Below are 26,446 nucleotides of genomic sequence, written 5' to 3'. Positions count from 1 at the left end.
CATCTATGGAAAGAAGTGGAACTGGTAGTCTGTAGAAGCACCCTTCAGGCATAACACACCCTTCAGGCATAACACAACAGGAGCAGGTTGCTTGTGAAGACAAACTCCCTGCTGACAGATGCAGAAGTCTCACTGAGAGCTACAAGACTTACTTGTTTAAAGGGGAACTGAAGTAAGAGGTATACGGAGGCTGCCATATTTATTTCCTTTTAATCAATACCAGTTGCCTGGCAGCGCTGCTGGTCTATTTCTCTGCGGTAGTATCTGAATAACACCAGAAACAAGCATGCAGCTAGTATTGTCAGATCTGACTTTAAAGTCTGAAACACCTGATCTGCTGCATGCTGGTTCAGGGGCTATGGCTAATAGTATTAGAGGCAGAGGATCAGCAGGGCTGCCAGGCAACTGGTATTGCTTAAAAGTAAATAAACATGGCAGCCTCCATATACCTCTCTCTTCAGTTCCCCTTTAAGGGTGCCATCTTTTTTGTCCTCACCTATTTCATTTGTATGAATATACATGATATTCTGCATCCTAAAATACTCTAACTCAAACTCTGTTTTCTTTTAAAATTGTCAAAAACAAACATGGATGCCAGTTCTCAGGTTCAGATCATTTCAGGGAAGGCTAGCTACCAATTTGTCCACGTCTGTATTTGCCTAATCAGTTTATCCTGTTTCAAAACTACAGCTGGGAGAGACAGATAGAATTATTATATGCCGAGGAAGATGTGGCAGAACTATAAACAGTTCTCCGCTATCATAGCAATAAGCCCAATGATATTATCCTAACTCTTTGCCAAACGTCTTGGCAGTACCTCGATGTGCGCCCGGAGCGGAGGGAGGGGGACGATTGAATCTGCAGTAATGCGTCTTCTCGAGTCACACACACATTCATAAAACTGTCTAAACTGTAAACACTTTCCTGTTATAATTTATCTGGAACCATCTGAAAAAAACTTCAATTTATCCCAGGTTCCTGAGCTGCATAAACCTTTGCGCCGGCTTGATTATCTCCATAAAACCAAAGTACCGGTAACTTCTCCCAAGAAGAATAATCACACCGGCTGAACCACATCTACATTTGTCATATTGTTTTCTATCTACTTTAGACACAGTCGTGTATCGTAATGCTTGCCCCAGTGTTATATATGCATGGGTAAATAATTAACCAGTCAGGTAGAAGGGACTGAGCTATTTACACTCTATAATTTTGCCGTAAATCATTCTGAAACTGAGCATTGAAATACAACTGCAACACGTTTCAAGATCATGAACCTATGTGGGAGCCACCAATGACAGGGCCGGCACTGCCATTGAGGCAAAGGGGGCTATTGCACCAGGGTCCCAACCGCTCCGGACACTGACACTGGACACTGGACCCCCCAGTTGGCCTCCCCTAACTGCTCCCCTGGGCCTCCACATGTTTGGTAGGTTCAGCTGCCTTGAAACAGCTCACCTGTCCCAGGAGCTGCTCTGTCTCAGTGTCCATCTTCAGCCACGCTGCCTGCCTCTTCTGCCCGGCAAATGTTATTTACGCATAACAAGCGCCGGATGGAGAAAACGCAGGCAACTGGGCTGAAGATGGAGATTGGGACGGAGCAGCCACCGGGACAGGTGAGAGATTTCAAGGCAGCTGAACTACAAAATGGGGGCAACGGGCAGCAGTCGGGGAGGCCACCTGGGGGGGGGGGGGGGGGGTCTGCTGGAACAGGGGCCCCGAAAGCGGACTTTCATGTGGGGGAGGCCCGAGTTACTTTTTCCCCAGGGCCCCCATCTGGTTTAAACCACCCCTGACCACCGATTGTTGCAAAGAAGGGGGGGGGGGGTCTTAAAGCTGCTTGTAGGACATTATTTTGTAGAACCTGGTAACCACGCAGGTGCTTCATCCTGGGATAGAAAAGGGAGTAGTTGCCTGGTGGAAGTTCTGGGGAATCAGGAAGGTGTGGCAAGGCAGTTAACTCCCATGATTTCAGTTTTCCTTTTAGTTTTATTGCTGCCATGTGGCCAAGCATTGTTATACAACTGCCACTCATGTCAAGATCATTGTCCTTTGCCACATAGTCGAGTTTTGGGCATCTATAGTCATAGGAAGTCACAATACTGGTCCCGGTTGATGGTCATGTATTTTGGAAGCCACCACTCCTTTTCTCCTTCCATACAGATGGTAAAAGCAGACAACCAGCTGCAGATCATGGCACATGATGGGACAGCACAAACGGCCACTAAACACCTATGAATATCTTTTGCATTATTGCTCTCCTTCCACAGGAACTACAGAGACATGTGGTCTACCTCTGATGATCACTTTGTCGAAGCTTCATGGATAAAAAAAACGTTATTGTCCATCTAATTTTAATGCCAACTTTCATTCCCTGGCCATTACTAGGCTCACTACAAAAACTACAACCCTCACAATATTGCACAGCCAGAGCAGGAGAATGAACTATGAATACTACCATATTGTTTTAGGTCTCTGAGCTAGACCAGGGATGTCCAACTTACTCCGGCCTTCAAGGGCCATATGCATGCCAGTGCTTAGGATGGACAGAGGAATGGAGTAATGAGTTCTACTTGATGAACTACACCTTTCCTGATTCTGTCCCATCAATTTATTTGAGAAGTACCAAAAATGTGTGAGGACAGTCTTCAAGGACATAAGATGGAAAGCACTGAGCTAGACTATAGAAAACTTTCCCTGTTTGTGATTGGTGCCTGGATAAGACATTGCACATCCAGAAGGAGATGTAGATGGCCTGTATGTGGAATAATATTATCTCTCCTAGAGTATACTCTAGTCCACAGGTGTCAAACTCAAGGCCCGAATCCGTCTCTCCTTGCCACTTTAATGTGGCTCCCAAGAACTTCAACTGTGCATCATTGTAAGCACGAAGGCCTTGTTCACATTATAGGCGTTTTTGTAAAATTTTAAGCACGGGCAATTTTCAAGCGATTGCGTGAGCGTTTTTAAAAGAAAAAAAATACAGTACATTGTACTTATTTTTTTCCGGATTTTTTTCCGGATCAAAAGACGGAAGCGCTCTGCAAAAGCGCTCACAAAAACGCCCACAAAAACAGGCGAACGCGCAGAAAATTGCCGGAAAACGGCCTTAAAAAACGTTTAAAGAAAGCCCACCGTGGACGGACACGTAAGCCAAATGTTTTGTGATTGATTAGCGTTTTTTTAAAATAGCTCCCATTCACTTTCATTAAAATCGCTGTAAAAATCGCTGCGATTTTCGCGTACACAATTGCGATTTTTCCACGATTTTTACCACGATTTTAATGAAAGTGAATGGGAGCTATTTTAAAAAATGCTAATCCATCGCAAAACGCTCAGAAAAGCGCTTCTAGTGTGAATGGGCCCTCAAGGAATGAAAGCACACAGTCTACCCATTCAAAGGCTCACACTGGTGACATTATTTTTGCATGGGGCCTCCATTCCTCCAAACTGCCTCGCAGAACACTACCCGAGGGGGGTGAGGTGTGAAGCGATAGTAGTACCAGGCCATCTAGTGGGGGACCGAAGTTGACCAGAGTCATAGCGAGGGAGCCCATGGCCTGAAGGAGGGTGGAGGAGGCCTCGGGTAAGTATACTAGTTTTCCATTTATTCGTCTCAGGTATCTTTTAATAAAAACAAGGAACACCGAGAGCCCCAATAGTGTAATATGTGCTGGTAAATGGTTACTAGATAGAGTAAATATTAATAATCACACACCAGGGTTACCATTAGGCAACCACTGTAAAGGCAGGTGGGGAGATTTTCCTGACCCCACTCAGGAATAAGAAGTCGCTCTCTGTAGATGAGAAAAAGGGGGTTCAACCCTCCACCCAGGGTGGACTCAATATTATGCAGGAGAACAGAGGCGCCAAGAGGATAAAAGGAAGCTAAATGAGCTTAAAAACCAAATTCTTGGTAAATAGAGGAGGTAGTGGTGGACTTACCTCCTCCAAGTAGACACACAACGACTGTAGTAAGGACGGTCAATATATTTTATTTATGAACCCCAAATATGCAACACGTTTCGCAGGGTTGATCCCGCTTCATCAGGCAATAACAACGGAGCAATAGCATATGTGGTCAGTAGAAGAGCCAGGCACCTCTGTGAAGTTTCTTTTAATAAACAATTTGGACCGAGACTTAGACTTAGACTGTCTTTAAAGAGAACCTGTACTGAGTAAAATTATTTAAATTAAACACATGAGGTAGCTTCAAATGAACATTACATAGTTACCTTGCCATCAGTTCCTCTCAGAAGCTCACCATTTTCTTCTGACAATGATCCCTTCCAGTTCTGACAACATTTTGTCAGAACTGAAATATATCAGTTGCTGTCAGTTATATATAAGTTGCTGTCAGTTACAGCTGAGAGGAGAATTGATGTGTCCATGTTTCCCTATGGCTCAAGTGGGCAATGTTACAGTTTAACTGTGTGCTGACCAGGAAGCTGTTATGGTGTAATGGCCATTTTCAAAATGGAGGACGGAGAATTCCATTGATCACGGTGGACAAACAGGACGCAGGAGAGGAAAAAGAGATTGAGGAGTAGACTACGCAGCAGGTAAGTATGACTTGTGTATGTTTATTTTGACTTTTAATCTTCACTTCAGGTTTTCTTTAATAACTCTTCTGAGCTGTTTCTACAGTTATCCCCATAGTGATAACTGTAGAAACAGCTCAGAAGAGTTATTAAAAACAGGAGAGAAGCTTAGTGAATTGAGGCCTATGTTTTAGATGCTGGCCCTTTACATGTTTGAGTTGGACACCACTGGTCTAGTCATATACAATGGGCTGAGTACTTGGGACCTGAAGACTCTAGAGTGATTCTGTCTGCTTTTCAGCAACACATCACTGTTACAGATTGAGAAAAGTGTACACAAGCGAGTTACGGTAGCCAGGTCTTTATTCATGTCATTCGTCAATGTCATACCTAGGACTGCAATTCACATATTAAGATGAATGGTTGCCTTTTGAAGAAGTCAAATTCATGGTGTTCCTTGTCCCCGAAGGGTATAATACAGTGAGCTCCTTCGCGTTGCTTACCTTTCATGCATTCCGGGTTATTGTTGTCGAAACCGCAGGGTGGGACGTCTTTGGGCACCCCTCCCCCTGGCCAATGGACCTCTCGTCCCGGTACTTTGGTGATGCTCTTAAGAGTGCCGTTATAATTAGCCACTATCTGCACCAAGATGGAGAGAGAAGCTGACGGTTATAAGTCACAAAAAAGGAGCAACAACTGCCGTCAACACCTGCCAATTGTCTTACCTGAAAATCGCCACTGATTGGACACAGGTCCCACAGGGTAAAGTCGTTCTCCCTGTCTCCGTTGTCATCGATCTTCATGAACCCCGACACCCCTGTGACAGGAGAAGAGGTATAATCACTCTACGAGGACCAGAGACCATGGCCGGCGAATTCAACAGCGTCCCTGGCTGTCCAGTCCCATACAGCAATCCTGACAGGCTGGTGACAGGTCTACCGGCGGAGTGACAGGGGCACTTTATCACTGCCAAGAGCACAGCGTTACCAGAATTAGAATCCTCTCCCCTATCCAGTGTTTTTCCGCTAGAACACAAACTTGGCAGAAAAACATTTTAAAGCAAGCTCTGCGTGAGGGACAAGGGGATACATCAGCTGGGCATGGAGAAAATATGTTTTGCCATCTGTGCAGAGGGGAGCACTTTTCTGTGAGATTGATTACGTTTTGATCTGCCCAGCAGCGAAATCAATAGCAGAAATAAAATAAGGTCTGGAGAGCTCACACCTAATGATATCCACATGGAAACTGACAAAGAATAGGATTGATGTATCCTGATCTGACTGCCTTGAGGGAAGGGGGGCTGGTAAGGAATTTTTGCCCCCTGTATAGCACAATTGGCCACAGCTGCCCTCGGGGGTGGGGAGGGAGACTGCATGTGTGCACCTAATTATAATGGGGGCAAAGCAATTCCCACTTGGTTACCTATTAAACACCGTGAACAGAAATAGCATACATGTTAGTAGATATTGATATAGTACTGGCATCTTCTGCAGCACTTTACACAGTACATAGTCATGTCACTCACTATCCTCAGAGGAGCTCACAATCTGATCCTACCATAGTGATAGTCTAATGTCCTACCATATTATTAATATTATTATGTATTTATATAGTACTGATATCTTCTGCAGAACTTTACAGAGTACAAAGTCATGTCACTCACTATCCTCAGAGGAGCTCACAATCTGATCCTACCATAGCCATAGTCTAATGTCCTACCATATTATTATTGTGTATTTATATAGCACTGACATCTTCTGCAGCACTTTATAGAGTACATAGTCATGTCACTGACTATCCTCAGGAGCTCACAATCTAATCCTGTCATAGTCATAGTCTAATGTCCTACCATATTATTATTATTATTATGTATTTATTTAGCACTGGCATCTTCTGCAGCACATTACAGAGTACATAGTCATGTCACTGACTGTCCTCAGAGGAGCTCTCAGTCTAATCCTACCATAGTCTAATGTTCTACAATATTATTATTATTATTATGTATTTATATATCACTGACATCTTCTGCAGCACTTTACAGAGTACATAGTCATGTCACTGACTGTCCTCAGAGGAGCTCACAATCTAATCCTGCCATAGTCATAGTCTAATGTCCTACCATATTATAATTATTATGTATTTATACCTAACCACTGTCATGCAGAGATGTTCAATGGAACTCAGCCAGTAGGGAGGGAGGTGCATGATGGGGGCAGGAAATGAAAGATTCCCCAAAATTCATACCAGCTGGTCAACAACCAGGTTCAAAGAGCATCTGTTTCCAACATTATAGTAAAGGCAGAACTACCACTTGTCATTATATATTGCGTAACCTGTGGCCCCTTTCAGCACCGTCCATGTGTACAGTATATGGTCATTGCTATATATATATGCATAGTTGATTAGATTAGGATAGGAGCATACTGTACAGAGGAACCTAAAGCCTGACACACACCCAATTTTGATTGGACAATTTTACCACTTTCATGAAGTATGAAACCCTACCTACACAATCTGTTCATAGTATTCAAAAATTGTTGGCCCTCATGCTACAAGGAGATGGTAAATTTGGTCAGTGATTGGCCAATAAACATTGCATGTGTGTATGAACCCATAGCCTCATGTGCGAGCGACACATTATATTTGGCAATTGCTATAAAAATCCAGTGTTGGTACTCCAGACTCCAGTACTCCATTTCTGGCCATTTTGGTGCCCCAAGTAAGGTACCCTTTGCCTCCCCCAATCTTGTGAATAGGAAGATTATAGCCTACATTCGTCTTACAGGCACTGATAACAATTTCATTGGTTCACAACTTTTGTTGTGAAACAAGTTGAAACAACCAAAAAAAGTTGTTTGCTATTGTTCAAACAACCGATAAGACTGATAAGGCATCAATCCAACTGTTACTGTGGAGTGCATTTGTAAAGAATAAATGAAATACTGAGAATCCCCCTTGAGTAAATGGACTAGTCAAAAACCTGTCAGTTCCGTCAGATTTCTACTAACTGCTGTAAGTAACAGCAACATAAGAGCAAGATAATGTACAGCTCATTTTACCGTGGAAGAAATATACTTTTTTGTATGTGTTCACATGTATTTTAAATTTTAAAATGTTTCACAATAGTGGTCCTTTAAAGGAGTTATCAGGCATGTTATAGCAAAATAAGTGCTACTTACCCAGGGCTTCGTCCAGCCCCAAGCTCCCAGCATGTCCCTTGCCGTCAGCCGTTCGCCGTCTCTGCCTCCCGGTCCGCGCTGATGACGTCAGGCACAGTAGTTCTGCACCTGTACAGTACGCTCCGGTCCACGTGGCGGAGATTGACAGCACCGCTCGCGCAGGTGCAGTACTGGCCGACCTCCAGGTCGCTTTGACGTCATCAGCGCGGGCCGGAAGGCAGAGGCTGCGAAAGGCTGACGGCAGAGCTGTGGCGAGGGACATGCTGGGAGCTCGGGGCTGGACGAAGCCCCGGGTAAGTAGCACTTATTTTGCTATAGCATGCCTGATAACTCCTTTAAGGCTCGTACCCACCTTGAGATTCTATCTGCGATTCTTCCACCGAACTGCAATTGAATCATTTTCACAATCTTGATATGTGGGTACAAGTGCGCTATTAGGCGGATGATGCTTTGCAACGATAATGACCGTCATGGCAGATCAGATCTTTAAAGGGACTCCGAGCAGTGCAGAAACTATGGAAAGATGCCTACCATTTTGAAGCTCTCTTTCTCTTCTTTCCAACGACACATAAACCGCCGCCCTATGCCTTTTAGTTTTCGTTATTTTTCGCGATCGAAATCACGTTTGCCACGATTTTTTTTCGCAAAAATAGCGAAAAATCAAAAGGCGTAGGGTGGCGGTTTATATATAGTTGGAAATAGGAGAAAGAGAGCTGCAAAATGATATGCCTTTCCATAGTTTCTGCACTGCTCGGAGTCCCTTTAAAGAGACCCTGTACTGAAAAAAAGTCCCCTGGGGGGTACTTACCTCGGGAGGGGGAAGCCTCAGGGTCCCAATGAGGCTTCCCCCTCCCCTGTAGCTGCAGGCAATCCATTGCTGGCTCCCCCGAAGTCTCCGGCAATCCTGGCTCGACAAGCCTGACAAGCTACGTTTATTTACCTTCCCTGGTTCCAGCGGGTGGCGCTGTTGCGGCACTCAGCACGGAGATAGGCGTAAATAGCTGATCTCCCTCAGGTCCGCTCTACTACGCAGGCGCAGGAGACTTGCACAGTACAGCGGCCCGACAGCGGAGCGGATACTGCGCCTGCGCTGAAGCCGGGAAGGTAAATATTTACATCCCCGCTGTTCGGAGGGGCACAGCGAGACCGCCGTGGGACACAGGAGGACGGCGGAAGCCTCTATAGGATCCGGAGGCTTCCCCCACCCGAGGTGAGTACCCCTCAGGGAAACTTTTTCTCGTTACAGGTCTTCTTTAAGATCGCTGACGACTCCTGCGCAAAGTGCCATGATCATGTGAACTCTCTTTCGAGCCCATTATGTGCTATCACGTGTACCTGCCGTGAGGAAAAGGGATCGGGAAAAGCTTGTTGTCAGGGGACGTCGCTGTGATCCATCTTCCTGCGTCATTTAGGTGAGTATTCATCTTTAGCATGGAAGAATTAGGTCGCCCTACCCGCTCTATATTGTCTGGTGATGTCACCAGCATTCCGCCCACACTATGGCATTGACGTGCGCCCATAAACGATCGGCAAGCATTGATAAGTCAGATTCTGCCGCCATGTCCTCTACAATGACGCCTCACGGGCAGAGCAGGGTTAAGCAGTAAATGGCGGTTACCATCTACGGGGGGCATCACATGAGTGGCGTCTGTATAAGAAGCTGCATATTGTGAATAAAATTACCCTAAATGGATTCGCTGTACTGCAAAGCGCGGCTCTGTAATGTGCGGGGGGAGGGGTCACGCCGCAGAGTCACAATTAGCTGTGATATCGCTTAAAAAGGAGCAGCAGTCAAGGTGCTGAATCCTCCACTCATTCTGTAGGTTTTTTTCTTTCTCGTGTGGTCTGCAGATCAGCTGCTCTGCTGGCAAACCGGAATACCGGAAGAGTGTGGCATTCTGTGTCACTGCCCCACAGAAGCAAGAATTAGGGGCGCTGCCATGGGCGCCTATAGAAATACCAGCATCGAGCCATAATTTGGGTGCCCGATAAATAGCAGGGGAAGGTGCAGGAGGGGGGTTTAGGGTTAGGCGTCAGGCAGGTAGTTGGGGGGGGGGGGGGAAGCGTCAAATACAGGGCTGTGGAATCAGTACAAAAATCATCAGACTCCAACTCCTCAGTTTATGAAACCAACGACTCCAACTCTGACTCCAGGTAACCAAAATGTTCCGACTCATTGACTCCGACTCCTTAGTCTAATTCTTACCAGGGTTATGGGTTTGGTACAAAAATCATCCGACTCCCGACTACAACTCCTCAGTGTATGAAACCACCAACTCCGTCTCTAGGTGCTCAAAACTGCTCAGACTCCTCGACTCCAACTCCAAAGCCCTGGCCAAAGAGGGTGTTTGTGGGTTGGGAGGGGGGGGGGATATGAGGGTTAGACTTGAGGCAGGTAGTTTGGGGCGGTTTAGGGCTAGGCATGGAATAGGGTGTTTGTAGGGGGTGGGTTCAGGGTTACAGTGAGGCAGTTAGTTTTGTGTGGGGAAGAGGGGTTAGGCATCAGGCAGGCAGTGTGTTCGGGGGGAGTAGGGTTAGGCCTGAGGCAGGTAGTTGGGGGGGGGTGTTAGGGTTAGGCTTCAAATAGGGTGTTTGTGGAGGAGTTAGGGTTACAGGCAGGTAGTTTGTGTGTGCGTGTATGTGGGGGGGGGGGGGGGTGTTAGGGGCCAGGCAGGTAGTGTGTGTGCAGGGAGGGGGTTTAGGTGTTGGGGGGGAGGGTTCTGTGAGAGAGTAACGTTAGGTTTGGCCATAGTAAAACATTAAATACTGATATTTTATTACAGTATTTATTACCGGGCGCTCACATTTTCAGGCGTCTTTTCAGTTTGTATGCCTGACCAACGCCAATGCGATTCACAACCTTGTGCCAGGCAATACTGGGAGAGGGGACTATAGTGGAGAACCCAAGGGGATGTGGGTACGAGGGATGGAGAAAGAGGATTGGGGGGTATAGTAGGGCAAAAGAGGGAACTGGGGTACAAAGGAAGGAGAGAGTGGAACAGGATATAAAAGAAAGACTGAAGGGATTGGGGTGCATCGGAGGGACAGAGTTGGGATCTGTGTTATAACCTGTCTATGCCACAATCTACTGGCAAGCCAGTAGATTCTGCACTACAAGAACCAGCCAGATGGATAGTACCCACATTGATGGTAGTCCCCAATTTGGAAATCTGTTGCAATGCGCAAATTCAATGTGAACTCACTTTCAGTCTCACTAGGTGGTCATGTCCCAAACTGGTGGCATAGATGCCTGTCTCGGGAAGCGCTTCCACCTCTCCTTGCTGTCTAATCAATGCCACAGGGACAGCCGAAGCTCCACGTCTCGCACACTTGGGCTTACCGTTATGGGTTCGGTTCCACATACGACCGATGATGGTGGTGCCGTTCCTCATATTCTCCCCCTTCGCTCTCGTCTCGTTGACCACATGTGCGTAAAGCATGACGGAATCGTAGAAGGCAGCTGCCACCGTGTTCATCTGTAAAGAGGACAGAAGGCGTCACGCGGGAGAAATCTTGGCACGCTGTCACACAAACTTCTCCTGGCATTGTCCTTGCACACGCCCGGGCCTGCGTAATGACACCTCTGCGGCCCCCACCCCCTCCCTGCTGCCCCCGGCTGACAGCGAGCTAAAGCACTGCAGGCCGACAATGGATCGCGTCCTAGATTTTATCTCTTTGTCTTTTGTCCTCAGACCGATAATAGTTCTCTTCCTGCAGACGTGCTCTATTAACAAGCCAGGAGGTGTAATTATCAAACTCTCTAAACAAGTGCCAGCAGGAGAGAGGGAGCTGAGGGGGGGAACAACTGGCACAACACAGCACAAAAACAAACATAGCCACCCATGGTACAATCTGATCCATCCACACAGCAATCTCATGAGCCTAACCCAAGAAAAAAGTTGTTTGGTAAATTGGACGGTTCTAGTCTAGTTTAGGGGATGCAGCAGGAAAGGGAACAGTTCTCCAGTCACAGCAGGAGGCATTGTGATTGGAGGCCAAATAATGTGGGTGTAGTTTACTACAACCTATCTAAAACCTAGGAGTTCGAGAGGCATGGCCAGATTTCAGGCAAGGCCACCAAGGCCATGGCCTAGGGTACCAGGAAGCAAGGGGCGGGCAGCAGGCTGGCACACTTAGGCAATTAAGCTGCCAAACATGTGAACTACAGCAGTCAGGCAAGTATCTGGGACTCAGGTGATGAAGGGGCAGCAAACGTGGGCAGCTTATTTATTGTTTTTTATACCTGAGCTGTCAATCATCGTCACCCTCGGCCGTTCTTCAAATCCAACTCCGCCCCCCACCCAGCTCCAACCTATCAGAGTGGAAAACATTGATTTGGGCCATACATGGAATAAAAATGATAACCATTGTGATAATTTTAGATGTAAACAATCCACAGAACAGATTGTTAAAACAATTGACAAATTGGTCATTTGTAGTTAATTGACGCCATCAACACTGTCCAATCCCATCAATCAGAAGGTTGATCAATCGGTAAAATTGCATCGTTAATAAGCATCTTTAAATACATTGATTACTGGGACCAATAAAAGTGTGTCTATGGTAGGGGGTTTGCTGTTTGTCAGGGCGAGCTGGTGATAGTGGCCTTGGGCAGTAAAAGTACAAATCTGGCCTGTGGACTTGGAGAGGGTGCTGCCCACCCAATCATGCTAGTGGAACTTTCCTATGCGTTTTTCTATTGGGTCCCCTAAACTAGACTTGCGGCGAAAGCAAAAAACACTAAACAAAAGTACCTATTGCGCCAAATCAACTCTATGGGCTCAATTCGCTAACCAGTGATAACTTTGCACGTGCAGACTAGGGTGCTAAGTAGTTTGCACTGCAAAGCTGTTGCTGTTCGCGTGCTATTTTATGGCGTTAAACGTGAACGGCACTACGCCATTACGTTACGTTCGCGTGCAACGTGAAGTCATTGCCTTTCACGCTACTTAGCACGCGAAGCTGCTGATTTTGCACGTGAAGCCCTGCGTGCAAAACTTTACGCGACAATCACGAAACTTTACGCATGCAAACTCTTACGTGCATATTAGCGCATGAAGAGCACGTGCTAAGCGGCTTTTCACTACCGTGCCAACACTTAGCACACTTTAGTGAATCAAGCCCTATGACTCTCTGCTCACTCCCACTTAGTCTGAATTACTTTAGTCACGTGGGCATGCAATGAAGAGAATGATTGCTCAGTCAGCTAGAGCCACACCTCCAACTCACAGCCTATCAGAAAGCGTGGCTTGAGACTGGCTGAGAGTAGGAGAGTGAGCAGGAAGATGGATATAACCAAAGATATTTGAACTGGTACATCAGGTCTTTTATTCTTTAAAAATTGGCGCTTTTTTATTTTTAACAAAACTTTTTTTATGCATATTTACGATTTTAAAAGCATCATGTTCTTTTAATCGCTTATAAAAAAAATTCCCTCACTCTGAAATCTGCCAACTGCATATGCAGACATGGGAATTTTAGCTGTTGGTGGCTACTCTCTCTTCTCTTAAGGTGGTCATACATCTATCGACCTAGCAGCCGATCGACCTTCCGATTTGATAATTATCATCGAATTGGATAAAAATCGGTGCCGCCAAGAGCGAGCCCGATCAACAATGCAACCAATTTCAGGCCAAGCATATCGATTGGACACGCTGCGAGATGTCGGGTCATCGTGGTCAATCAGATGCTCGGGTGCTGTACCTCCTAATGTCCAATGTGCCTCCCCCGAGCACTATACTTTACATGTCCTTGTCCACCTCTGGCTCTGTCTTCTGTCCATGCATGCTCCCCATGTGGTTGCTGGCATTCACGTGGGTGAATGTTTGATGTCACATGCAAGCCCGCATTACTCTGGCAACCACGTGAGGCACGTGTATGGACGGAGGATGGAGCCAGTGGTGGACATCGACATGTAAAGTATATAGAGCACAGACAATGGGGGAGGAGGTGGGGGTCGAAGGCACATTTGATATTAGCAGGGACAGCATCGGGCTGGTGAGGCATCACAACAAGGCCGATTCCTGATTGATTTCAGCATAAAACCGATATGGGAATCAGTCTGCGGTGAATGGGGGCAGCCGACAGATCTCTCTCTACTCAGATTCGTTCAGAGAGATCTGTCTCTTGGTCGGATCTGCCCATCATCGCTAGATGTATGGCTACCTTAAGTATGGAATAATTGAGAAAATTTAAAAAGTTCAGATCACGCTCCATGATTACACCCAGATTTTTTATCTACAAGATAATGTCTTGGAAATGGAATCTGGCCTTCCTACCCCCTCAGTCCCGCACTTACCAGCGTGCTCTCCACTGTGTAATTGAACTGCGAGGGGTACTTCTTCAGGTCCTGCAGAAATTCTGAGTACTCCATATTTTCGGGATGCTTGTAGGTGATAATCATCACTGACTGGCCAGGAGAGAAGAGAAGTTAGAGAACAAGCTGTGAACATCCTCTACACACTCAGCGCCAAGCAGCTGCAGCAAAGCCAAGGAAATATCCGGATGTATAAAAAAAAGAAGAGAAAGCAATAGATATCACTGTAGTTTCTTGGGTACTCCCAAAAAAATGCTCAAAAACAGAGGCACTCAGCTTTTTTTTTTTTGGGGGGGGGGGGGGGGGTAAAACAATTTTTATTGGTTCAAAAAGGGTCAAAGTCATATACAACTATTATGAAGAAACAGGATCATCAAGGACATTACATTACAAGAACTGTGAGTCATGTATTACCAAGATTCAAGATTAGCCGTATGAACATAAAAATATTTGACCATTAGAACCTTATTTTACACATTTTAGAAAGAAGAAGGGGGGGGGGGGGGGGGGGGGGGAGATAGATCCCTACCGACAGATAGGCACAGGCACTATGAGAAGATGTTAAACCATAAGTTCACATTATGCATGTTATACATGTGACATAAATTCCAGTAATAGGACGATTAAGGTATCCTGTGTCAATAACCAAGAGAAGAAAACAGTGGAGGTGTATTTCCATACTAGATAGAGCATGCTTTGGGGTCTGCATTTACCGAGGGAGTTAATTTGGTCTCTCTATAGTCAATTCAAATGGCCCACTGGAACATAAATTTCTCATGATTATCTTGTACTGTTAGGACTAGTTCCTCCATTCTCATAATCTCATTAATGGTGCAAATTACGTCTTTCTGAATAGGTGTAAATACTGTCTTCCAATGTAAGGCGATTAAGTAGCGGACTGCAGTGAGAAGATGACGTAGTAGGATTTTTTTTGCAGATCTAATGGAACCGGGTATAAGAGAGAGCAGAGCTATTTCTGGAGAGGCAGATATCGGGGAGCAATACATTTCACTGTACCATTGAAAGGCCCAGTTCCATAGAGGTCTGATGACTGTACAGTCCCACCACATGTGTAGGTAGTCCCCAACTACTGATTTACAATGCCAGCATAAAGTAGAAGCCTCATTGCTCCAGTGGATAAAAACAGAGTCACTCAGCTTTGATGTTACCAGCAGATGCTTTTTTATTCCTATCTGTATTTCCTGAGGAAGCAGGTTCACCTGCGAAACGTGTTGCACTTTATTTTGGAGTACCCAATAAACGTTTTTTTGACTGAAAATCTACAGTCATGTGTTCTGCTTGGAGGAGGTAAGTCCACCACTGCCTCCTCTATTACCAAATTGTTTTTTAAGCTCATTTAGTCCCTTTTATCCTTTTGGCGCCTCTGTTATCTTATTGCTACATTGAGTCCACCCTGGGTGGAGGGTTGTACCCACTTCCTTCTTCTACTACAGAGAGCGACTTCTTATTCCGGAGTGGGGTCAGGACAATCTCCCCACCTGCCTTGACAGTGGTTGCCTAATGGTAACCCTGGTTTGTGAGTATTACATTTTGAATTACTCTATAAATCTTCCATTACCAGTACATAATACACTATATTGGGCTCTTGGTATTCTCTTCTTCTCAGAAACGTGTTGGTGGACACCTGACCCGCTGCTGATTGTGCAATATTTTCCATCCAGTGCAATAATCAATCAGGCATGGTTTATGGCATTGCATTTCTAGCAGATTCAATCAGAGTAATCAAACGATGGTAAAAATCGTTAAATGTATGTTCACCTTAAAGAGAATCTGTATTGTTAAAATCGCACAAAAGTAAACATACCAGTGCGTTAGGGGACATCTCCTATTACCCTCTGTCACAATTTCGCCGCTCCTCGCCGCATTAAAAGTGGTTAAAAACTGTTTTAAAAGGTTTGTTTATAAACAAACAAAATGGCCACCAAAACAGGAAGTAGGTTGATGTACAGTATGTCCACACATAGAAAATACATCCATACACAAGCAGGCTGTATACACCCTTCCTTCTGAATCTCAAGAGATCATTTGTGTGTTTCTTTCCCCCTGTTCTCATGCACTGAAGTTTCAGGCTGCTTGTTTCTTCCTGCAAACAGCTTTGCCCTTGTCTGTAATTCTTCAGTATGTGAAAGCCCAGCCAGCTCAGAAAACGATTTATCCAGCTTGTAAAAGATAAGAGAGAAGCTGCTCTAATCCTAAATAACACACAGGCAGTGTGCATACAGGGGCCTGGAAGGGGGAGTTCATAGCAGAAACACAACACTGAAGAACTTGGCAGCCTTCCAGACACAGGCCGACAAGTCTGACAGGGGAAAGATACATTGATTTATTACAGAGACAGTGATAGTATAAAGTGCTGCAGTAAGCCAGAACGCATCAGAATAGCTTTTGGAACTTGTAGGATGATAAAAAACAGGATGCAATTTTTGTTACGGAGTCTCTTTAAAGGAAACATTCGGGAAACATAACAAAATCAGATCTACTTACCTGGGGATTCCTCCAGCCCCTGGCAGCTTATATGTCCCCCACTGCATCTCTGCTCCCAGCCGCAGGGCCGGTTCAAGTAACAATTGGGCCCCAGGGCAAAATTTGCCTGGGGGCCCCCCAGCAGACACCCCCCCCCCCCCCCCCGACCAAAAAGCGTCATTAGAGGACCTTTGTTGCAGCCAAATTTCTGGGCCCCTGAGCTGGCTGCTGACCTTCCCCCAATCACCTCCCAACTTAACAGACTCTGCAGAGTCCCTGGGGAGCAACAGTTAAGATGGGGGAGGGACACCTTGGGGACCCCTACAGGCTCTGGGGCCCTGGGGCAATTGCCCATTTTTTCCTATGGTAGCTCCGGCCCTGCCCAGGCGTTGTCCCGGGGTGCCTCCTTCCTCCCCGTAGCAGCTGCCGACGCGGCCAGGTCAATGGTCACTGCACATGCAGCCGCACTCCCGTTGCCGGGAGCATAGCATTCTGCGCAGGCGCAGTACTACAGAGGGCACCCTGGGAGCCGGCTTGGAGCAGTGTTGTGGCGAGGGACACATAAGATGCCAGGGGCTGGAGGAAGCTCCAGGTAACTAGATCTAGAGGGGCAAAGTGGATCAGAAGGGATATCAGGACAGGAGTGGTGGCTACAGAAGAGGAACAGGATAGTAGAGAATAGTCATTGAGGATGCAGCAGAAGGATAAAGGCTATTGGGGTACATCAGAGTTCAGGGTACACAAGTTATCCAGCTGGCAGGTGCTTGTGTGATGGATCCCTTTCTATATTAACTCCTTCCTGGCAGGATGGCAGTCTTAAGTTAATACTATAGGCAGAGCGTGCCACTGTAGCCTCCGCGAATGACAGGTGACCCCTGGGAACAAGAGAACCACAGGGGGGACATCAATTCACACACAAGTCTCTCCACAAAAGTCACGGGTGAGAAGGTGTTCCGGCTCAGTGTGCGCATGTGAGTGCGCCAGAGATGCCATTTCATAAATGTCAGATCCTCTGGCCCGGAGTCACCCCCGTCACTATGCCTCACGTCCCCTCACACATGGACAGACAGCAAAGATGGCGCACGGCCAGCCTCGAGAAATGGAACAGGGAAAAATAACCTTTCTTAAAACATTAATGTGTAACAGTAATACCAGAGCACAGTCACAGGTGTAGCAAAGCAACTTTAATGCAGGAGGATTAGCCATACTATGCCAGGGAAAAAAACACAGATATAAGTAGATAAATACTTGATCTACTTACATAACACATGTATTGTACTGTCCACATTTTGATTTCAGTGGATTTTATATAGTAAATGAAGATAATTCTGTTCCTGGTGGGGGCCTTGTCTTTTGCCCACAGTTTAGGCTATATCCTGATGTCATTTCTGCCCTTTACTTTTTTTCTTTTCTCCTCCAATCACTGAGTCACCTCAGCCTTGCTTGTAAACACAAGGGAGCAGAGGATCATGTTTCAGCTAGATAGCTAGGCAGGGAAATAAATGGAAGAGGAGTAATATGTTATAGATAAAAAGAACCCCCAGCATGCAACTGTTTGGCACTGACTACTAAATGGCCAGTGCTCCTTAAGTATGTGATAACTCCAAACCATAACAGTAGAAAAAGCTTTGAATGTAGTATTAGCATCTTTATCACTTAACCTCCCTAGCGTTCTGGACGAGCTAGGCTCGTCCAGAGACGCCGGAGGTGACCGCTCAGGCCCCGCTGGGCCGATTTGAATAATTAAAAAAAAAAAACACGCAGCAAGCACTTTGCTTGCTGCATGCCTTACCCGATCGCCGCCAATCCGCCGCGATACAGGATCCCCCCAGCCGAGACCCCGTGCGCTGCCTGGCCAATCAGTGCCAGGCAGCGCTGTGGGGTGGATCGAGTCTTCCTGTGACGTCGCCGACTTCGATGACGTCACGACGTGCGTCGCCATGGCGACGAGGGAAGCCCTCCAGGAAATCCTGTTCAGAACGGGATTTCCGGATGGGCCATTGTGCCGCCGGCGATCGGAGGGGTGGGAGGGACGCCGCAGGGAGGGGGGAATCATGTAGCTAGCGCTAGGCTAGCTACATGAAAAATAAAAAATAATGTGCAAAAAAAACGTTCCCGCGGCTGCAGGGCCGCGGGAATCAGAACGCCAGGCAGGTTAATACACTCAGCCCAGTTGCTGTTGAAATTTGATTTTTATGGTGACATTACCGCTTTAAAAAAAATATAATCAACACCTTTTAAAGAGACACTGAAGCGAAAAAAAATTATGATATAATGAATTGGTTGTGTAGTACGGATAATTACTAGAATATTAGTAGCAAAGAAAATATTCTCATATTTTTATTTTCAGTTATATAGTGTTTTTTTATAACATTGCATCATTCTCTAATATTTGCAGTTTACACACTACTCAGGATTCTAAATGATTTTACCGAGCAGCTCAGTGAACTATTGACCTGTCCTCTGGAGAGAAAAAGAAAATACAGTGACTGACAGTTGAGATAATAAGCCTTAAGCTGGCCACTAACTGTCCAATTTCTAGTGAAAAATCGTTCGAGCGATCAGAAATTCTGATCGGATTGGTTGTAAATAATCTCCATTGGTGGACACAATCGATTATGAATGAGTGAAACAAATGTCAAATGTCAATTTTCTTGGTGGTTGTGATAGATAGGAAGCAATGATTGGTTAGTTGATGGTGTAGTGAACGATTTTTTGTCCGATCAGAATTTCTGATCGCTCGAACGATTTTTCGCTAGAAATTGTACCGTTAGTGGCCAGCTTTAGAAGACAGAGCTCTCTGTGACTTTGAAAGTCGTGGAGCTCAATGGCTTTTTTGCATAGATAACAACTGGAGTTTCTTAACTCTTCCTGTACTGGAAACAATATTAGACTCATATTTCTGCTCCTAATGTTTTATTTCTTAGCTGCAACTACACATACAAATCATTATACCATAATTTTTTTTTCCATTTCAGTAGTGTACCAGAGATGACACACAAAAAAAATCATACATACCTGGGGCTTCCTCCTGCCGGTCTGGCCTGATCGCTACTTTGGCTCCGTCTTCTGCCTCATGGATCTTCCGTAAGGGCTGCCGGTATCTTCGACAGTCAGCGCATTCGCAGCGAGGCTGCACACACTCCCTTCTCTCGCTCCCGTGGCCAGGAGAGTTCTGCACTTGCGCAGTAGTACCGCACCACAGAGAGCTCCCGGCAGTGGGAGCGCAGCAGGGCGGGTGCGTGCGGCCAGGCCGTGCAAGCTTAGTAAGCCTCACTGCCAAAGATACTGGGAGCATTTACAGAAGATCCAGAAGGCGGAGGACGGCGCTAAAATAGCGATCAGACACGAGGGGGGCTGGAGGAAGCCCCAGGTATGTATGATTTTTTTTCTTGTGCCATCTCAGGTTTCCTTTAAAGTGAAAATAAACTTATGAGATCATAAACTGCATGTGTAGTACAGCTAGGAGAGCATTAGTAGCAAATAAAAGTCTCATATTGTTTTCTAGTACTGGAAGAGTCACAAAACTTTAGTTGTTATCTATGCAAAAGAGCTTCTCTGAGTGCCTCGACCCACTGTATCCAATACAGTCCTGTTTTCTGAAACACCTAAACAGTCAGAGAGGGACAGTTCGGGATAAGGTTTTACTGCAGGGAAGTTCAAAGGGTCATTATTTCTGCAACTGTGACATGATGCAATGTTATAAAAAAAAAACCTATATAACTGAAAATAAAAATAAGAGACTGTTTTCTTTGCTACTAATGTTCTGTTTATTATCACTGCTACACATACAATTGATTATATCATAATTTGTTTTTCCACTTCAGGTTTGCTTTTAATAGGAACTTTACTGAATAACTGCTTATATTTTACAATATTCTTTTATAAATCATTTACTCACCCTGATTTACATTCTTACATTTATTACAGGCGGCGGCGGCATCTTCTCTGCTGGGCTGGCAGATGCAATCACTGCAGAATGTTTGTTAAGGGCTGGTGCACACCGAGCGGCTTTTTCAGCGTTTCTGCAGCCGCTTGCGGCTGCGGATACGCTTAGTCAATGTATCTCAATGGGCTGGTGCACACCAGAGCGAGAGGCGTTTTGCTGAAACGCATCCTCCCAGGGTGAGGCATTTTTTGGATTTCGGATGCGTTTCTGTCTCCAATGTTAAGTATAGGAAAAACGCAAACCGCTCTGAAAAACGCCTATTCAGAACGGTTTTGCCGGCGTTTTTGTTACAGTAGCTGTTCAGTAACAGCTTTACTGTAACAATACATGAAATCTACTACACAAAAAACGCTTCACAAAACCACAAAACGCTAGCTGAAACGCTACAGAAAAAGAAGAAAAAGCGTTTCAAAATCTGCTAGCATTTTGCAGATCTGCTAGCGGGTTTTGGTGTGCACCGGGCCTTAGGCCTGGAACCCACTGAAAACCGCAAACGCAAAACGCAACCGCTAGCGTTTTGTCTGAGCAGTTTGCAAGCGGATTCATGCGCGTTTTTGGTCGTGTTTTGCAACATTGTATTTTTTTCCCCAGCGGGTGCCTAGCGTTTTGCGTTTTTATCCTGATTGGTCCTGTGAATTATTTTTCATTTTGTTACAGTGTGCTGAACCGCAAAACGCTAGCAAAACCGCTCAGTTTAGGTTTTGCTGAGCGTTTCCGCTAGCGGTTCAATACTTTACATTGAAGCGCTAACGCTCCCAAAATGCTGCATGTCCTGCGTTTGCGTTTCTGGGAAACGAAAACGCTCCTGTGGAAGTTGCCCCATCCATTAACATTAGCCCAGCGTTTTGGCAAACTGCTAGCGTATCGCAGTGCTGCCAAAACGCTGCCAAAAGCGCTCCTGTGGGTTCCAGCCCTTACTGTGTTTTCCATAGTGAGCAGAAACAACACATGGGAGGGGAATTCTGCATAATAAACTGCCTGGGAGGGAGGGAAGGTGGGTTACATACCAATATACAGCAATATATAGATATAGAAGGGTTTCTGGTGCTGATTGCTGAAACCTGGATAATTAACATAAAAGTGGCTATCCTGAATACTTTACTACAAACTACTATGTGTCACTACAGGGCCTCTTTAAAGTGGATCTGAACCCTTGCACAAGACAGAAGGAAAACATGGGGAAATGTACCCTGTACATATTTAGGCTACTTTCACAGTGGGACGTTGCGTTTTGATGCGACGTTAAAGTCGCAACGCAAACTAACAACGCAACGTCCCAAAAATGTCACAACGCAACTCTATGCCCTTTTATCGTCGCATACAGGCAATGAAAAGTATGCTTCCAAGTCATTACTGAGCATGTGCAAACAGTCCACCGCAGCTAATAACGTGTATAACGCACAGCATGCAGCACCCTCTAATAATGCTACACGTTACACACAAACACAACGTGTGCACTGTGAACGTCGCACAGACTTAGTATTGTTGTGTGTTAGTCCACGCTAAAACATTTTCTAACGTGTGACTTTAACGTTGCACTGTGAAAGAGGCCTTAGAGAGTTTAACCTGTCTAATTCCCCCTCATCTGTGAATAATCACCAGTGTAATTTGATTTCTCAGCGGTGTCACCTGGCTGCCTCGGCAGAGCAGCTAATTTGTAAACACAGGAGGTTAACCTTATGTTTCCTTCCATGAAAGCAGGAAGTAGACACACTGCAGATTTAATGCAGAATTTGTATCAGCTGTAACAAATAAATGTTTTTCTTTAAAGGCTATTATGCTGTTTCTTATCTTTTAGAGCAGAGAGGAAGCTCTGAGTTCAGGTCCGCTGTAAGGTCCTCATCCTTTCCCATTATAATATTCATATCTCGTTAGTTTGTGTCACTGTCCTCTCTATTATGCTATGTCTCTTCTCTGCCCGCAAGGAGTCCATTACTCTTGTTGTTTCCTCCAACACACAAATGTTCCTGCGACCCTTTGTCTGTCACAGCAAATGACTCATAATATGAGGAATAGGAAGGGCCCCGGGCCCCAGACACACTGTCACAGGCATGCTTATAGGAATGTAGACTTACGGAACTCACAGCAACCCGCAGCCAGAAGGATAATTAGCCAGTAAACTTTTCAACTAAACAGCTGCTTCTGTATCACAGAATATCTGTAGTCCAAGCTGTTGGTAAACCTCGTAGAAATGTTAGAGGTACTGTAGTGGCATAATAATAATAATTGCAGTATTTGTATAGCGCCTTTCTCCTGTCGGACTCTAAGCGCTTGCAAGGCAGCCACAAGAGCGCACTCAGTAGGCAGTAGAGAGCCTTGCCCAAGAAACTCCTTACTGAATAGGAACTGGCTTACTGAACAGGCAGAGCCGAGATTTGAACCCAGGTCTCCTGTGTCAGAAGCAGAGCACTTAACCATTACACTATCCAGCCACTGTTGGATATACCCTCTTTCCCTAAAATTAAGACATCCCCTGAAAGTAAGCACTAGCAGGAGTTTCAAGCATGCCCAAAATATAAGCCCTACCCCAAAAGCAGCAGTAAGAGGAAAAAGTATGGTAACTTGTATTTCTACTGGAGCCGATGGTCTCATGGGCGGGATCAAGGCTTTGTCATTGGGCCAATCACTGCACTTGCTTCTACTCAGTGGGTGCAGCGATTGGCCCAATAACAGAGCCATGGTCCCGCCTACGAGATCATCGGCTCCAGTAGAATCACAAGTTGCCGTACTTCTTTCTCATAGGCTGAAGCTCGGGGACACATCGGCAGGGAGCTGGAGGGAAGAAGAGGATTAGGGGGACATCGCAGGACAGTGTGACATGGAGCTGGGGGTAAGAGGAAGATGTAGGGCAACATTGGTGGACACAAGGGACACCAGGAGGACATAGGGTTACATGGGACACAGGAGTTTAGGGGATAGAGGAGACCACAGGTACGGAGAGGGACACCAGGAGGACACTAAAGGTACAAGGGGGACACGGGCACACAAGAGGTGGATCCAGCAGAGGAAGAGGCGGCACAGGGGGGAAGGCAGGAGGACACACAGCACAGGAACTTGTGTGTTCATAGAAATATAAGACATCCACTGAAGATAAGCCCTAGCTCAACATTTGTAGCAAAAATGAAATAATGTCGTATTTTCAGAGAAGCACGGTAGTAGAATGCAGTAAATTTCCCAAGATACCCACTTTTACATGAAATAACCTGGTTTCAGCATCAGAAACTATATATATATATATATATATATATATATATATATATATATATATATATATATATATATATATATATATATATATATATATATATACACACACACAGTATATTGCTTTATATCAGTATGTAGCCCCGCCCTCCCACAGAGGCTTGGCCTAGGCTGTTTATTATGTGGAATTCTCCCCCACAGAGCATTCTACTAGCTTTACAACTCTCAGTATATGAACATTCTGCAGAGATCACCTGCCAGTACTAAAGATACATTTCAGAAAGTAAATCAGAGTGAAGAAAGATTTTACAATGGGAAAACACTAACTAAATAATTAATAAATGAATATTTGTAAAAAAAAATAAAAAATAAACAATTCTATTAATTATGTTATTTTGACCACAGTTCCTCTTTAATGTGCCTATTGATGGTACGAGTTTTAGTGAATAACCATAGTTTTTGTCAGATCATTAAGATCATCAAAAGAAAAGATCATATTTTATCGATCCGCAACATCCGAGATGACATGTGACATGATGAGGTAAACGTGTGTATGTACAGTGCCTAGCACACAAATAAATAGGCTGTGTTCCTTTTTTTCTTTCTCTGTCTGAGGCCTTGTTCCCATTGCGTTCCGTTTGCGTGTCAGTCCGCGTTGGGAGTTTTTTTACGCGTTTTTGTAAAGTGTTTTTAGGTAATTTCTGTGCGTTCAACATTTTTGTTAAGCGCTTTTACAGAGCCATTGCGTTTTTTCACTTCCTGACCTCAGTCAGGAAGTGAACTCTTTGATCCTGAAAAGAATAAATACAATGTATTTATTCTTAAAAACACTCACGCAACCGCTGCACAAAGTGTTTTGCATTTTCCTATACCTTCCATTGAGTCGGAGTCGCCTCAAAAATGGCCCAAGCACCGCTTTTCTGAGCGGATCGGAAACGAACCGCTCAGATGTGAACTTTCTCATAGATAATCATTGCACAAGCGCTTTCAGGGCGGTTTTGAAAATCGCCAACGCTTAAAATATGTCAAAAATGCCCCTAGTGTGAACGAGCCCTTAAAGAGTTAAACATCAGGTATGCAAGTGGCAGTTCCTGTCTGGATTGGGACCAGGTCTGACTCAGTTAGACTATAGCATAACCCTCACTGATTAGTAATTACAGCCATAAAACACTTTCCTGTCAGTAAAGGGCTTCCTGGAGCAGGAAAGAGATAGGGTCAATAATTCATGTATTTGAGCTCTGGCATACTTCAATGAAGGCGTCATTTAGCAGAGACCATGAAACAGTAAATACTTATAAACTAGATTTAAATAAATAAATAAATAAAACTGGGATATCTTAAAAAAAGTCATTTTTCAGAGAATTAGGATAGCTACAATTGTTTTCCTCATCAGTTTATTATATATGTGTGTGTGGGTGTATATACAGAGAGTGTGTGTGTGTGTATATACAGAGAGTGTGTGTGTGTGTGTGTGTGTGTGTGTGTGTGTGTGTATATACAGAGAGTGTGTGTGTGTGTGTGTGTGTATATGTGTGTGTGTTTGTGTGTGTGTGTGTGTGTGTGTGTATATATGTGTGTGTGTGTGTGTGTGTGTGTGTGTGTGTATACACGCACACACACATATATATATATATATATACACATACACACACACATACACACACACATACACACACACACACACACACATATATACACACACACACACACACACACACACAAACACACACACATATACACACACACATATATATATATATACATGCACACACACACACACACACTGGGAGCAAAACCCATATTCAACACATTTCAAAACGATATTTATCGTTTTATGACTTACTTTTCAAAACGATATTTATAGTTTTATGGAAGGCAAATGAGGGGCACAGGGGAAACAATAATTGGGGGAGAACATCTACAAGACACGCCTGGACCATGGACGTACCAGATTTAGTATTTTTTTTCTGTGGTTTTTGCCCTCGAAAGCTAGGTGCATCTTATTGTCAGAGCGTCTTATATGCCAAAAATACAGTAGTTGTCTTGATACTTTGCAAGAAAACTATGTACAGTTTTTCATTGAAGTGTGGTCCAAGTCTTGTTATTTTGACAATGATTCTGGATCATCTCCACAACTAACATGGACCACACCTTGCATGTTTCATTTGTGGAAAGCAAAAGATCAGCACTGTATCCAGGCTATTGACATTTCTTTTAAATGGAATAAAGTTGTCCGGATCTGCATTCCTCTCACTGCTCTGCCTCGCAGGAAGGATAGAGGGCCAGTAGGGGTTGACCGGGGAGATGCTTTGATGTGGTCATTTAAAAACCTTGACAAAATTGGCAGGGAAAATGCCAGTTTATTTAGAGGCTTACAAGTACTTTTATTTATTTCAACACTTTTTTTTGGTTTAATTTGTTACATTTCCTTGCTACTAATTAGTACTGCTGTAATGTGTATTTCTCGACATTTTTCACTAGGGGGCAGTGTGAGACAATAGCAGCTGACTTCTGCTTGCCATTTCTGTATCCTCTGCTAGTAGAGAGAGTTCAAAGCATTCCAAGAATTTACAGCACATGTTTGGCCAGCTGAGGTCAAAAGCAGTGCACTATCTCAAATGGGATAATTCCGTTAAAGCTGCTAATAGGTTAAAGGACACCCCTGCTTGTTTTAACATGCATAAGCAGCACCACTGGCTTTCATCTGGCAAACGTGGCCGGCAATCACTTTGTGAATTTGCACTACAGAATACCTAATTAGCTCAGGGTGACC

General features: G+C 44.8%; 1 protein-coding gene and 1 long non-coding RNA gene across 2 annotated transcripts in view; one reads left to right on the top strand and one right to left on the bottom strand.

Moving 5' to 3' along the window:
• Positions 1–26,446, bottom strand: part of NPR1 (natriuretic peptide receptor 1) — a 173,042-nt gene that overhangs the window by 95,547 nt on the left and 51,049 nt on the right. Inside the window, exons 3-6 of the mRNA XM_068252423.1 lie at positions 14,019–14,129; positions 11,061–11,196; positions 5,267–5,358; positions 5,045–5,180 (exon numbers count right to left, since the gene is read on the bottom strand). Coding sequence (XP_068108524.1) covers positions 5,045–5,180; positions 5,267–5,358; positions 11,061–11,196; positions 14,019–14,129 — 475 coding nt within the window. The remainder of the gene's footprint in view (positions 1–5,044; positions 5,181–5,266; positions 5,359–11,060; positions 11,197–14,018; positions 14,130–26,446) is intronic.
• The window catches only part of LOC137532191 (uncharacterized), a 242,214-nt gene that overhangs the window by 202,512 nt on the left and 13,256 nt on the right, over positions 1–26,446 (top strand). The window lies entirely within an intron of this gene.

Source organism: Hyperolius riggenbachi, chromosome 9 (assembly GCF_040937935.1).
Source record: "Hyperolius riggenbachi isolate aHypRig1 chromosome 9, aHypRig1.pri, whole genome shotgun sequence".
Lineage (NCBI taxonomy): Eukaryota > Metazoa > Chordata > Amphibia > Anura > Hyperoliidae > Hyperolius > Hyperolius riggenbachi.
The sequence above is the reverse complement of the archived record's forward strand: the minus strand, read 5'-3'. Positions and strand labels throughout refer to the sequence as shown.